The sequence below is a fragment of the Phyllostomus discolor genome, chromosome 4 (assembly GCF_004126475.2).
Source record: "Phyllostomus discolor isolate MPI-MPIP mPhyDis1 chromosome 4, mPhyDis1.pri.v3, whole genome shotgun sequence".
NCBI classification, from domain to species: Eukaryota; Metazoa; Chordata; class Mammalia; order Chiroptera; family Phyllostomidae; genus Phyllostomus; species Phyllostomus discolor.
Window position 1 is genome coordinate 50,166,908 of NC_040906.2, and position 15,550 is coordinate 50,182,457.

At 43.0% G+C, this 15,550-nt stretch overlaps 1 protein-coding gene across 3 annotated transcripts in view; it reads right to left on the bottom strand.

Annotated features, from left to right (window-relative positions):
• Positions 1-235: 235 nt before the first annotated feature.
• The window catches only part of MAP3K20 (mitogen-activated protein kinase kinase kinase 20), a 160,548-nt gene continuing 145,233 nt past the window's right edge, over positions 236-15,550 (bottom strand). For 2 of the 3 annotated variants that reach the window (XM_028509228.2, XM_036023283.1), the window contains 4 exons: positions 9,808-9,924; positions 7,444-7,518; positions 4,863-5,013; positions 236-998 (listed from right to left, as the gene is read on the bottom strand). In XM_028509228.2, coding sequence (XP_028365029.1) covers positions 298-998; positions 4,863-5,013; positions 7,444-7,518; positions 9,808-9,924 — 1,044 coding nt within the window. In that variant the 3' untranslated portion in view covers positions 236-297. The remainder of the gene's footprint in view (positions 999-4,862; positions 5,014-7,443; positions 7,519-9,807; positions 9,925-15,550) is intronic. The other variant, XM_036023282.1, reaches the window with a different exon arrangement.

Below are 15,550 nucleotides of genomic sequence, written 5' to 3' on the forward strand. Positions count from 1 at the left end.
CTGAAAACCAGACCAGCAGTCATTAGGGTAATATGATGGCTTATTCCCTCCTCTAAAAGTGTTATTTCAGGGGAAAAATATGTACAGTTATTATTTAAGTCTAGTTACTCTTATTGGTCAACCACCATCCATAATTTTAGTTGTAGTTTGGCAATAGTTTCAATTAGAAAGTTCTCCCCAAGTCTAAAAATGGGAAAGTTGTCTTTTTAGTTCTATCCGAAGGTATCATATTATCAAAGTCCATTCTTTTTTTTTTTTTTTAAAGCTTGCTTAGGATAACTCATCTAGTTCAATTCATCAAAAGGTTCTCCTCCCGCGGTAGCTTCCTCTGGCTCTTTCTCTGTTAGTCTTGGCAGGAGAGCGCCTCTGGGGCTTCTTCCGGTACTCCACTTTTGTCCATCCTCCTTCACTGGCTTTGTTCTCTTCTTCGCTAGCTCCCGAGTCAGTGTTAGGGTGCAAAGGCATCCCTGGTATGGTCCGGGGTCGATGGTGGTCATTTGGGCTTCGCTTCGAGGCAGATGATTGATGTGTATTGAGTGCTGACTGGTTAACTCTGTAGAATTTTTCAGGATATCTCTCTCTGGAAGGAGTGAAATGCTGACTCTTTCCACTGTACCTTCCTCTAGGAGATGAACCGAGTGATGTACTACCGCGGCTGTATTTGTTCCCACTTCTACCTAAGGACTGAGCCCTCTCTGAAGAACTGTCAGCAGCACGACTGGAAAAGCCACTGTCCCTGGAGTTGAGATGTAAAGAGGAGAGGTTTTTGGTCAGCCCATACTGGGTAGGAGAGGAGCTTCTGGATTGGTTTATAGGTGTGATCTGTTGATACTTAATGGGCCCTTGGGTCCGCCTCACAGCAGAAGCATAGGAATCCTGGTCGTTGAAGTAGGGGAAGAATTGTGACCCCAGGATAGGATTGCTCTGGGAACGCTGTAGAGAAGCGTTGGATGCAATCTGCCACATCCTCAGAGTGTCTAACCACTCGCAATCAGCACCTGCAGAAGAAATGGAAATCAGCGTCTCTTAAGCCACAGCAAAGCTGCAAAGCTGCACGCCTAATTCATAAGCCTGTCTCTGGATGATTCAAGCCTGTTTGGAATGCTCTAAGCTTTTCCATTCATAGAAATTCTAGGTTAGGTATAAGAACATCACTTTTATTATTATAAATGCTTATTTATTTATTTTTGATTTTAGACAGTGGAAGGGAGGGAGAAAGAGATGGAGGGAAACATTGAAGTGCAAGAGAAACATCAACTGGTTGCCTCTCACACGCCCCCAACTCAGGACCTGGCCTGCAGCCCAGGCATATGCCCTGACTGGGAATTGAACCTGTGACCTTTTGATTCACAGGTGGATGCTCAGTCCACTGAGCCACACCAGCCAGGGCTATAAATACTTATTTAAAAAGGCATTTACAACTTACCGAGTATATGCTATATGTTTGGACCTGTTCCATATGCTTTACTTATATTATCTCATTTAATCCTCTCAATAATCTTCTCAGGTAAATACTAATAATCTTATTCTATAAGGGAGAAAAAAGTTTGGGAAACAAGTAACTAGCCCAGGGTCACACAGTAGTAATTCCAGATCCTTCTAAACCCCATCTTCTTCCCACTTCACCATATTGCCACTTCTGAAATCACTGGTTAAATATGTTTGGATGGCAGGGGCACATTTAGTAAATAAAAGGATTTTTGCCAGCCAGCACTTTTAAAGCCTCGAGAACTCTAAATGCAGATAAAAGAAATTGGATTCCTACAGTTGAGACAGCTAGCGAGTGTTTGGAAGAAAGGCAGTTCATATCTCCAGAGGAGAGATTCCTGAGGATTAGGAATAAGAAAAACACATTTTTTTGCATGGAAAATGAAGCTTCATGGTAAACAGAAAGGAGTTAAGGTAAAAGAAAATGGTCAATTAACAACCATTTGGTACGTATTTCAATGAATAAGCAAGTTTCTCACTCTCAGGATGTTTCCTGTCTTCTCTAGGGCCTGAACTAGGTTGCCCACATTCTTGAATTCCTGGTGGTCCTCCCTGAGCTCCTCGGACCCTGCGCGTCAGATGGAGGTTCTGGAGGAGATCAGAGGATGCCCATTTCTCTCTGCCAGCAAGTTGCCTCCCTCACCGCTCTGCACAAGGTGACTCACACACACCTCTGCAGTGACTGTCCAGATACAGGTGACCTTTTATGTCCAGGCATTCCTCACAGCCTTTATCCACCACAATGCCTTTCTCCTTTCACCTTGACTTCTCTGACCTTGAGCTTCCAACAGAACCCTGATTTTGTCCGGTGTTCAGCCCCCTGCATGGAGCCATGTGTGTCCAGGAAAGCTGACCACATTCTGGCTCTAGTGGCAGACTAAGATTAGTCCAAGCCACATGTAGTAATGTCATGTCTGGGAATGGACATGATGCTTGGTTTTGGCCAAAGTAAACTGAGGGGTAATCTGCTGGGGGTTTCTAGGCAAGTCTTTCTCATTCCTAAACATGAGAACAAGGAAAGGATGGACCTCTTATTCCCTCTGTGCATTGCCATGCTGTATCTTTATGTGATAACTGAGAACATGAGAGGTACTAGGATGAGGGCAAAGGCAACATTAAGGATGGCAGAGTGGAAAGAAGAAAAGGTTTATTCCTCATCCTTAATGTAGTTGAGCTGGCTCATCTTACTGCACCTGGACCCCAGCCTACCTTTGAACTTCTTGTTATGGAAGATACACTTTAGTATGTTAAGACTCATGGATTAAGAACTTTAGAATGCTTGGAGTCACCTGGCGGGGGGCAGTTACTAAAATGTGGAGTGCTGGTCCTTACCCCCAGTAAGGTCTGGGGTGAGCTTGAGAATTTGCATTTCTAACAAGTGCCCATGATCCCGAGGCTGCTGGTCTTGGGACCACGCTTTGTACTACTGGGAAGGAGTCCGTTGAAGTGGGATTTCCTGCTACTTGCAGCTGAAAAAATATATTCTAGCTGATCCAGGTGGTCTTCTGAGCTTCCACATCAAATGGCAAAAAGAAACACAAAGGGGAAGGAAGGGAGGCAAACTAGCTAAAACTGGAGTAAGTCAAAGGGAAGTCAAGGCCCCTTCAACCTCTGTAGTTAATAATCAGAGGGAAAGGTTTACCCAAAGCCACTCTGCTGGGAGATTGAACAGCACTGACTAGTCCTGTGTACACTCTTAGAGACATAATTTGCTTTCTCCCAAAAGATTGAGATTTAAGAGAAGTAGGGGACACCTGTTAGATGTCTACCCATTGCTAGCTTTTGGGAATGTCTCCACCCACATGGTTACAGTATCTTGGACAGTATGTCCTCACCACCCACCACTACCTGCCCCTCTGGACACAGTTAATTGGTCCAGAGGAGGATGCTTGAAAACAATAGTACCAATAAGTCTTACCCCAGGGAATCTGGAGTTGGGACTAATAAAGTATCTCTTTGGTGAGCCTCAAGTGGTGGGATTTGTACAATGTAAAATTCGGAAGCAGTTGGCAGGTATTGTGTGTTGGCAGGAAAAATTATTATAGTAAGAAGTCCTTAAAGGCATGATAGTAAGCATGCAACACAAGACTGTTGAATTAGCAGAAGAAAGAACTTAGAAACAGAGGGCCTTCTGTAGAGAAGCTAGTGAGGGTCACTACCTACTCTATGGGTTAATCACGTGTAGAGACAGCATGCTGTAAGAGATGTTTGAAGATGTGTTTGTGGCTGAGAAGGCTGGCTAAAGCTCAGGCCCCATCATGGTGGTCAGAGTATCTGCTTGTGATTATCGTGAAAGAAAATAGCCAAGTATTGTGTTGACAGAGGAAGGCAGGTCCAGCATGCTGTCAAAGAATTTGTTGGTGGATTTGAAGTATTGTCCAGGATTCTGGGCCTCCTGGCTGGTGGACATTTAAAAATATCTGGTGTGGTTGGCAAGCCAGCCCTTATCGTAGAGGACATGTAGGTAGGGTCTCATAACTCAGTGACATTAGCCATCAGGGTACTTTGTCTCCATGCCGACCAAAAACCCTGTGATACGGCTTCTCAGGTGTATTTTCTTACTGGGACAAAACACACTGATGAGAAAACATTGATTTCTGGTTTGTTTGCAGTATATTTCTCATGGTAAAAACCGAACTGCATGGGGTTGAGGCATCCGTCTCCTGTGTGTTTTTCAGCTTGTTACAGTCCTGCAGAACCGGACTGTGGGTTGTGTTCAAGTGTCTGGGCCTACAAAGCTGAAGATCAGAACCTCTTCCCTGAATCTACCAAACAATGACCAATTTACCATCAAGTCAGCCGGCCTTTTTCCAAGTTGTTTCTAAACTGTTTCTTTATACCATCCGTAATTGCCATTAACACTATCCATCATATGCATTTCATGTTTTTCCTTTTCCTGTTCTCCCTGACCTTTATTTTCCCCCTCCCTCCCTCCCTTCCTCTCTTCCCCCTCCTTGTGTCATTCCTGGGCTTTGAGGTATCCACGTGTTCAGGACTCAGGAAGTTGCCCCAGTGACAGCAGTGGCTTCTTAGGAATGTTTGCTGGACATCAAAGATCAATATCTTTATCTACGATTTTGAAAACTAAATATGTATATGTGTATAAGTAGACATGTACGTTTTATGTACCAATATAACATAATCAACCATAGATTTTCATCTTTTATCATAGTTATCTAACTATTGAAAATTTATTACAATATGCTCCTAAGCCTATAAAACCAATATTTAACCATTTAAAACCAATATTCAAAAAACAGAAGAGGGACGTATTATATTAGAAAGCTGTATCTACTCACAGACTGGCACGTGTCCCTGGTGTGAGACTTTGGTAGCTAGGTGTTGGAATCTAGTCCAGCACACACGTGACTTACTTGAGTCTGACCTGCTTCTGGGGTTGTCCTCTGAGTTGGGGAACAGTGTCTGAATGGCAAGTTGGACAACTTTCACTGCATCCTTAGGTTTCGTTCTATTCCACTGGATCGAATGAACATGTTTAGTGCTTTTTGGAGTTTTAACATCGCTCTGTAAAAAAAGTAGAGAAACCCACGACAGGGTATATACACATGTTTACAAAACAGGAAGGAAAGAAAATCAGGTTATCACATCACTTCAGTGGAACTCCTTAGAACACTACTATTGTAAGTGCATTAGGTGGCATATTTGTACAATTTGCCTAAATACAGTAATTTGATTAAAAGGCAAATTTTAACCACTTTATTTCAGATGATAGCACTTTATTCCTTAGTGGATTATAGTCATTAAGAAGGTGGTTGTCTTCTCCCAGAATTTATTATATTTGGCAAAGCTCAACTTACCGCCTTTTAAATAAGAAATGAAAAACAATTTCTCCTGTTTATAGTACTGGAAAACTGATACTTTGTTGAATAAATAAAAACCTGACCTCCATTTTGCCCAAGACTCCTCTGCTCATCAGAGTAGCTGGGTAGGTGCGGGTAGCCTGGTGGCACTACTGCCCCACTGAGAGGGCAGGGCAGCAGACGCCAAGTAAGACGGAAGAGAGTTGAGAACTGGGTTTCAAAAAGAAGAGGACAGCAGACCAAGACACACTCCTTTTTTGTCCCGAAACCTCCCTAATCACCAGGTGCCACAACTCAGAGTGAAGAGCCTCTCAGGATTCAGTAAGCTTATGAAAATATGTTCAAAAAGTCCTGAAGTGACAGTTACAATCACCAGTGGCATGTCGTCATGGAGTCTGAGGAGGAGGAAGAGGAAGGGGAGAGAGAAGGACAAGAGAAGAATTCGGTATGGTGTGTCTCCAGACAGGAGGCAGAGATGAAATCCGGCTGTTGTAACTGTCCAGTTTGTAAACAGAGGGCTTCTCCTGGGTGGTGTGGACCGGTCATCCAGAAGAGTCTAGATTCCGAGTTCCTCAAAACCAATCAACCTCCTTTTTTAGATTTTGTGTCCTACAGGCAACACTTTGACAAATAATGCTCATTCTCAGGTGCCTTGCCCCTGAGAGGCTGGCACCTGGCTGGTGAGGATACGTGACTGCCATCACACTACTGGCTCTAGCATCCAGCCACCCCGGGAGGTGAACTGGGCAGGGTCTGGATTCTAATGCTGGGAAGCCAGACCCTGGCGGCTCAGAAGACCCACTCAGAAGACCCGACGGCTCAGAAGGTGGCAGCAGTGGACACAGTCCAATTTGAGGCCGACTTCCTACACCTCGCTGCTGGGAAGGGAACAGACAGGACAGCTGAAGAAAAGAGAAACTGTATTTACAGTCAGAGGACCTGGGTGGACTCCACCAATAACACTGACTGCTCCAGACCTCAGGGCTACCTTCATCTCTCCCAGCCTGTCTTCCCTAGCTGCCAATTGAAGATAAGGCTGCCTGTCTTTCCAAACTGACACAAGATCAATGAGATAAAACAGATATAAGCTCCTCTTATGGTGCCTAGTTCACGGTCAATCCTTACTGTTTCTTAAATGAATGAATGAAACACACGTCCTACTGATGATAGGTGCATACTACTATCTCCATGAGTGCCAAGACTCTGGGCTGTAACTGTTCCCCTCTGCCCATGCCTGCCAGGTTTCTCTACCCTGTATGTCCCACCAGCCACGAAGTCGTGCTAATTTTCAGAACATAATCAGATGATTTTCAGCACTTGACTCCCCATGGTACTTCCAGTAAATCCCAAATCCTCACATTGGCTACGAGGCTCCTTGTTCCAGCTCCACCCACCTCTCTAGCTTTGTCATTGTCCTCTGTGCTCAGGAGCTGGCCCTGGCCTTTCCTCTGCTGTTCCCTGCTTCCTCCTCCTCAGAGGAGAGGCCTTCCCAGTCATGAGATCTCATGCTGGAGGCTCACTATTTTCTGGTTAGCACTTATCACTCCCTGACATTACTTACTTATTTGTTGCCTGTTTATTAGCTATCTACCCCCACTGGAATACAGGCCTCATGAGAGTATAGATTCAGTCTATCGTAATCACAGAACAGGCCTCGTCAGTAGGTATTTGCTAAATATATGAATTTTAATTTTAATAGCATATTTTTAAAGTGTAAGTTTTTGTAATTTTCCATATAAAATCTATGGGATATGTTTTTGATAACAGACCCCCCTCACCCCTAGGTGGTAGTATGAGTTGAGTCAGTCCCTGTGCAGAATCACTGATCTACCCTCACACTTCAACTCTAAGCATCTCTGTTTTGGTCACTGGGATTCCCAGTGCCTAACACATTATGAGGCATATAGGAGGTGCTCAGTCATCAGCTGATGAATGAATGAAAACGACCTCAATCTCTGCCAGGCAAGTGTATCCTATTCTCTTTCCTTCCCAACACTTTGAGTAATTATATTGATCTTCCTATATTCATGTTGTTGAAATAACTTTTAAGTGCTCTGAGGGAGTAAATAAATCCCTATTGAGAAACCGATGGTAGAGCCACCAGCCCCGCCAGCCCGCCCAGCCCCAAGCTTACCTCATATGTGACAGTACATTCTACAGTCTGATTTTCCATTATCCCGACAACCCACTTCTCCATCACAAAGGGGGGCTGAAAAACACAAGTTAAACGCTGTAGGGCAATGATGCGGCCTGGCCTGCCCGGCTGCAGCCTGTCTCACTGACGCCAGCTGCCCCGCACATACTCGGCGAACGGGCATAAAGTCAGATTCTCATGAGAGTCACGTTATTCACATGTGATTGCTCACCACGTGCTAATGTCTGGGGTTTTGGTTTTCATAAGACATCTTTTCATATATTTACAAACATCTAGTCCCGGTCTCTCCCACAATTTTCTCTTTTCTGATATATTACTGAATCCTATCATTAGGTCATTAATTCATGTTAATATTTTGAAGCGTCAGCGGAACGCTTTCTTCCAATGAAGAGAAAGCCTTAGCAATATAAGGAGACTCAGAAGTGCCTCCTTTGAGTGCAAGCACTGGCTGGTACAGAGGCTCCCACAGCCCCTCTGCTTTCCACTCTGCCTGGCCGTCCGGCTGAGCTGCGCTTGCAAACGAGACTGTGGAATCAGTTCCCTGCTGTATTAAAATGAAGGATTCATGCCCTGGCTGGCGTAGCTCAGTGGACTGAGTGCGGGCTGTGAACCAAAGTGTCACAGGTTCGATTCCTAGTCAGGGAACATGCCTGGGTTGCAGGCCACGGCCCCCAGCAACCACACATTGATGTTTCTCTCTCTCTTTCTTCCTCCCTTCCCTTTCTAAAAATAAATAAATAAAATCTTTTTAAAAAATGAAGGATTCATGAAGAAGTGTATATCTTGGGTCCTAATTTAATTTTGATAAAAATGGTCATTATTAGAAATGAATCTCCCCTCTCCTCCCCCAACCCACCTTTATTCCAGGTTAAAAACTGCAAATGACTTAGTGGCTGTGAGCTGGGACAAAGCAAATGCGGCTGAGATTTAACTGGGCTAGTGGGGTTGTTTGTGTGTTTGGTGGTGGTGTTTTAGTTCAAATCATTATTGCTGCCATTAGTGCTGAAAAGTTCTCCAGATTTCGAGTGGTCTGCCACAAGCCTGTTTTCCATATAAGCCCTGTTAATGTCAGTGTGCGATTTTGTAGATGGTGTGGCTCCTCGAGGACGCGTATGTGGCATTACAGTAAAAACACCTGTACTCGGTTTTCCACCTCCAGCCTGTTATTTCTGCTGTGAACACCTTCCTGCTGTTAGCAGGCAATGGCTTGGATCCTGTTTCTAAATGACACTGAAGTGACGAACAACTGCTGCGCCTAAGAGACACACAGGTAGGTGGGAGGAAGTACCTGTCCAGTCTTCAGACGTCACATCAACATGTCCTGGCAAAGTAAAGGAAAGTTCCAACCATATCCTAACCATTACAGATAAATAGCACCACCGACACAACTCCGTTACTCAGGGAAATCAAACAATGAATATCAAATGAGCCTACTTGATGAACACACTTGTCAATTAAAAGGACTTGGGTGTTTAGCAATTTTATGCCTGGGAAGGGAACACATTTGCAAGTCTAATGCAGTAGCTTTGAGGAGCGTTTTTTCGTTCCCCCACGTGTGCGCATACCCTGGTGGTTCTTTGCTACCGACCCCATTTTCTCCACTGAAACCAAATATGCACTTACTAGTGTACAAGAGTTAATGGCTTGTGTGAAGTTTCGGGTGATTGTCCTGTTGATGCTGTGGTTACATACCTGAAGTGGTTGACCTTCTACAGTTGAAGTCTCATATGTATTTTTTCAGTGTGATTGGGATGGAAATGAATTTGTTTTTTTATTTTTAGTTTGAGGAGAAGCTAAGCATTTCTTTAAGTCTTTCTTCAGTGTCTTAATGGACAGGCTTTTACCACTGACCTTAAGCAGGAACATGCTCCCTGGCCACTGCAGGAATTCACACGTGTGAAGTCCAGGAAGCTGTGTTGACTTCAACGCATGCCTCATCACTACACTCCTCTCTGTCTTTCAAGAAATTGAACCCAACCAGAAAGCCTTCCTCCTAAGTTTTTCCAAGTTTCACATGGCCCAAAATTCAAGGTAAATATTTTCATCTTCAGCATTTTCTTTTCTTTAGTAAAAGATAGAATATGCATAAAGGAAGGTAGAAAAAATGAAAAAATGAAACGACACTTGGTGTAGTACTTTTTAGTTCACACGGCATAAGTGGAATTTTAACAAAAAACTATTATGGTCTCAATCTGCTAAATAAAATGTGCCTTTCAACAGCCAGCCAGAGGCTGAGCTGATGTGAGCGTCAACAGCACAAAAGCACACTGCTGGGGTATTTTAATGTCTTTGTTTGGTATCAGTGAATTCAAAAAAGCTTTTAAGCCATAAATAGAACCCTACCTTTGTCATCTTTACAATCTCTGCATCAGGTAGGTTAGTGTTGAATGTCACATCTTTGATGTAGGTTATTGCAATTTCATCCCCATCCATCTCCATATACATTTTCCACTTACAGTCCTGGAATTAAAAGCAAAATTATAGAATTTCAGAAAGTGAAACAAATTTCAGTCTCAATGTTTTATAACACAGGAAGTATTCTAAATGAAGTATTATTGAAGTGTTTCTTTTTTCCCCTTTTTCAATAAAAGGACATGGAATTAGATCTCTTTATATAGCTAAATCACCCCCAGTTAGGGCAATCTTGAGACACAATTTATCAATTTAAGTGCTCCATTATAAGAGTTGCAAACTCAAAATCCTAAAGGGGCCAGGCAGATAATAAAAACGAGGAAAGCCAGGCAGTTTCATTATAGAGCCTTAAATTGCAATCTTTCAAAATCGACCCATTTAATTTACATATTAAGCGTTGTAGAAATATTTTCTCATTGACACAAAGAGATGTGGTCTTCCCACCTTTTCCTGAAGTTTAATAAGGCCCGCTTGATCTACTTCTCACGTTTCCAGTATTGATAATGACACGGGCTCAAGTAAGAGCTCGCTTTCTTCTTAAAAGACAAGCCTGCCAATGTGATGATGTATGGCAATTGTTCCTGGGCCTACGTACTGGGGAGTTACCGAGAGGGTAAAGGACTGTGGGGAGCTGAAGGGCAACTGCCCTAAAGGGACGGCCACCACTCAGCTTCTGTTGATTGTCCCCATGTGGAAATATAAGCCCAGTCTTGCTAAGTCCTTTAATGTTTCATAAAAGCTGAATATTTGAATTCTTACGTGAAACCTCTTGGTATTTTAACTGATGGTATGCTAAATTGTCAGTAAAAGTACCGTGTAATGACAAAGTGCTCTACACCATTGGTCGCTGGGGGAATTTAAATTGAAACCACAATTAGATACTGTCATACACCTACCAGGTGGCTCAGGCTGAGGACATCAAATGTTGGTCAGGATTTGGAGCTACTAGATTATTGGTGGGAGTGTAAATGGTACAATCACTCTGGGAAAAGTTCAGGCAAATTATTATAAAACTAAACATACACGCATTCTATGACCCAGAAAGTCTACTCCTAGATTACCCAAGAGAAATGAAAAAGCAAAACAAAACAAAACAAAACAAAAAACTCTTGTGCAGTATTGTTCTGAGCAGCTTTCTCATGATAGCCACAAAAACTGGAAGCAGGGCAAGCAAGAGAAGGGTTATATTCGTAGAATGGAATCTTACTCAGCAATACGAAGGAACAATCACCGATGCATGCAATGACATGGATATATTGAAAAAACATTACAGTGAGTGAAAGTCTTCTACAAAAAGAACCTATGAAAATTCCATTTCTATGACTTTCTAGAACAGACAAAACCAACCCATGGTGGAAAAAATTGAGAAGAGTGGTCGCTTCTGCAGATGGGGATTGAATGGGAGGGGCAGGAGGGGACTTTCTGCCAATGCTCTCCTGATAGGGGTTTGGGTTATCTAGGTATATGCATGAAGTAAGCAAATGCATACTTAAGACGTATACATTTCTTCCTGAACTCTAGCATACTGAAATACTTAGGAGGAAGAGTACTGATGTCTGTAATTACTTTGAAATGCATAAAAAAGCAAGGATTGATATAGATGGCTAAAGGGATAGAGATTCTGATGAACAGCTATGTGATAAGGCAAGGAGAGTAAAACGTTAATTGTTGAATCATGGAAGTGGGTATATGAGGATTCGCTGTAAACTTTTGTCAACTTTGCTGTGTGAAAAATGCAATGAATATGTTGGGGGGATAAATGCTATGTGTGCAACTAAAAGGAAAAATAAACTCATGTCTTTGTATTGGATTTGACTCCTGGACTATAAATTCACCTTTCCTCTTACGTTCTTTGAAGAGATTAAAGATAACGTAGCAAGTACTTTATGTGCTGAAACTAGAAAACGTTCTCATAGCACCGGGCCTGGAATGCTTCTTGAGCAAGCCCAGACAAAATCATTATGCAAGAGCACTCACAAAGAGGCTGTGGAAAACCTGTTGGCTGTAACAGGAAGCTGGGGGAGCCTGATGTTTTGGGAAAGCTTCTAGGAGAATTGCGGAGCCAAGAGGGGCCCAGGCCTGAGGGGAGTAACCTTCTTTCCCCAGCAGAAGGCAGAAGGAGATGGAGAGACAATTCATGAAGAAAAAGGTCTGTTCAATAACGTGAAAGAAAATCCAGCTCTTGGCTAACGTAAGTCATATTAGTGCTCACAATGGACAAATCTCTCCATGTACCTTTGTTTTGGAGCCACGGCTTCCCTGGCAACAGAGGCCGAGATAACTGGGCAGGACAAGGACTCTTTGGAGTCATGATTTCTCTTCTCTGAAACAGCCTTGAGGCAGTGGCTGGAACAAAAAGCCTTGGACAAGCCGAGTTTATGTAGTTCTGTTTCTTTTGCCTGTCAAATTTTGTAATTGAGTCCAGAGCACAGTTAAAAAGACCTTGAATTGTGTGCAAATGCCCGGTTCCCTGTGTTTGGCTCTCCCTTGTCACTGCCCAGGTACTCCTCCATGACCTCATTCCCCAGGGTGCACGTGTCCGGAGCTCTGGTGACAGGCAGGGACTCACACTGTGCAGTGCTTGCTGTGCTCTAGGCACGCTGCCGGCTCATTCCGCTGTGATATTTTATTTAATACCCACAATAATAGGTGAGTGAGAAAAGGGGGGCTCAGACAGATTAAGGAATTTTCCAAGAGTTTCCTAGTCAATACGTGGTGGAGGTGGAAGGCAGCCTGGCTCCAAAGTTGGAGGCGATGCCAATGGGAAGAGTGACTGGGAGGGCGACAGTCCAGGCCTGACTCACTGGACGGTGTTTGGAGCTCTGTAATGGGCTCCGCTATTGACAACAGGCGGGGGGAGAAGGACCAGAAATTATTTTGCTAATACAACCTGAAAACCAAGTGGCCCCTGGTCCTCCCCTGCACCAACTGCTTCTTTGTTTCCCAAAGTACAACTTGGGAAAACAAAGATCTACTTAATAAGGGTTACAGACCTTTTCCTTTCCAAATTCCCGTTTTCTCTTATCTGAAAGAAAGCCTTTCACCTGAACCATAAAGGTAGATAGCTGCAGAAGCAATAAAAGCATAATCAAGGACATTATAAGACAAGGGTGGCATTCTCCATTCATTAAAAAGTAGGTACTACTTGTTACAAAGCTGGATGAGAAAGAGAATACGCGGTGTTCATTTGAATTATTACCGTAATCTGTCAATGTCTTGCTATAACCCTTAGGATGTCTATGATTAAATTGTTGTCTAGTTAAGAAAAGTAATTCACAAAGTAACAAAATTCTTTAACTTTGGCTTAACTTCAAATTACACTGAAGCATCCCTTGCATTTTTGGTACCCAGTGAGTCACGAGATGTCAATGAGCATTCTCCACGACTACCAGGATTTAGCACATTATTGAATTCCACAGGACCCAGATGCAGATGGAGTTGCCGTGTAAGGAACTCTTAATCAACTGATCACTGAAAAGGTTTGCATACAAATAAGATGAAATAAATCATCCGCTGCTACCTTTTTAGTTTCTTGGTAGTGACGAGGACAGGATCATGGGAACGAGGGCTCTGTTTTAAGAGCCATTTACTTTTACCAGGGTGAACTATTGATTTTGGCTTGATGGGAGTGACAGAAATGTGGGTATTGATTTTTGAGTCGGAAACAATTCAAGAGTCACTTTGGATATGTGAGAACAACTCTAAATCCTGACAGGCAGAAATCAAGAGCACATAACTCTATTCTGAGAGAGCCCGTGGAGCCTCAAAGGACGCCTTTCCAAAACCATTCTACCCCTGGCAATCTGAAATGGCGCTGTTCTTCACTCATTTGGTTTAAGGTTTTGAGGATTCCTATTAAAATGGAAACAATACAGAAAAGCCATTACTGGGGGAGCAGCAGTGAGTGTGTGTGTGTGTGTGTGTGTGAGAGAGAAAGATCACAAGTCTAAAATCCAACTACATGAGTTTGAATTCCACTGACTTTCTTCCCTCTAAACCTTAGCCAAATTATATAACCCGTCTTTACGCACAAATGACTTGTGCTGTGTGAGAATGAAATGAGGTAATGTCATTAAAGTTTCCAGCATTCTGCCAGAGCCAAAAAGGAAGCTCAAAAAGGAATAATAATTATTGTTACCAATACTGGTCACTAACAGAGTTCCAGTTAGTTACCAGTCTAGGGAATGGGTCAGAAGGTAGTGAGCTTTCCCAGGCAGAAAGGTATGGAGAGCATCTAGACTAGGGACCTAGCCAGAGCAGCCAGGCTGGGTCAGAGCATTGTACCTGGGCATGAGTTTGGGGATCCAGAGGGCACCGGATAACTCCAGTGCCAGGGAATGATCAGGGTTGGAAAAAAGAAGGTGCAACCAGGCGGTAACATAACAATGGCTGATTTTATGAAATAAATCAAAGGAGGAGGAAACTTGTATCGTCTTACATAGATGGATTATACAAGAACACCAATTCTGCCCTCTCCCGCATGAATGGATCCTGATGCGGCCCTACCAGTAGGAACATCAGATGTCTGGAGGTACAACGGCTAAGAAATGTGCTTGACAGCCAGAAAGCCTTACCTCAGATGAGGAAACTAAAGCATGGAGACGTGAGGTACTTGACCCAGACAGAGTTGAACCAGAGTGCCTACCGGTGCTGTGAGAGCAGGTTTCCTCCCAGTCTTTTCTAAAGCCTGAACTATCCTCGTTATGAGTTACTAAGAGTAAGAATTACAGTACAGAGGAGTTTTATCTTCTAAATTTAATGACTAGTTCAAATCATCTTTTCTTTTTAGTATATTTTATTGATTGTGCCGTTACAGTTGTCCTAATTTTTCCCTCTTTTCCCCTCTCTGCCCAGCACCTGCCTTCCCTCCATCAACCCCACCCGCCTTAGTTCCTGTCCAGGGGTCATTTGTGTAAGTTCTTTGACTTCTACCTTTCTTATATTATTCTTGATATCAGCCTATCTATCTTGTTCCTACCAATTATCCTTCTTAATCCTTGCACCATTTCCCCCATACTTCCCCTTTCCCCTCCTAGTGATAACCCTCAAAATGATCTCTGTATCTATGATTCTGTTCCTGTTCTGGTTGTTTCCTTAGTTTGTTTTTGTTTCTGTTTTTGTTTTTGATATTTAGTTGTTGATAGTTGTGAGTCTGTTGTCATTTTAAGGTTCATAGTTTTGATCTTCTCCTTTTTCTTAAATAAGTCCCTTTAACATTTCATATAATAATGGCTGGGTGGTGATGAACTCCTTCAGCTTTGCCTTGTCTAGGAATCACTTCATCTGTCCTTCCATGCTAAATGATAGCTTTGCTGGACAGAGTAATCTAGGTTGTAGGTCCTTGCTTTTCATCACTTTGAATACTTCTTGCCAATCCTTTCTTGCCTGCAAAGTTTCTTTTGGGAAATCAGCTGATAGTCTTATGGGAACTCCTTTGTAGGTAACTCTCTGCTTTTCTCTTGCTGCTTTTAAGATTCTCTCTTTATCTTTAACCTTTGGCATTTTAATTATGATGTACCTTGCTGTGGCCCTCTTTGTGTCCATCTGGGTTGGGACTCTGTGCTTCTTGGACCTGTATGTCTATTTCCTTCACCAAATCAGGGAAGTTTTCTTTCATTACTTTTTCAAATATGTTTTCAATTTCTTGCTCTTCCTCTTCTTCTCTGGCACCCCT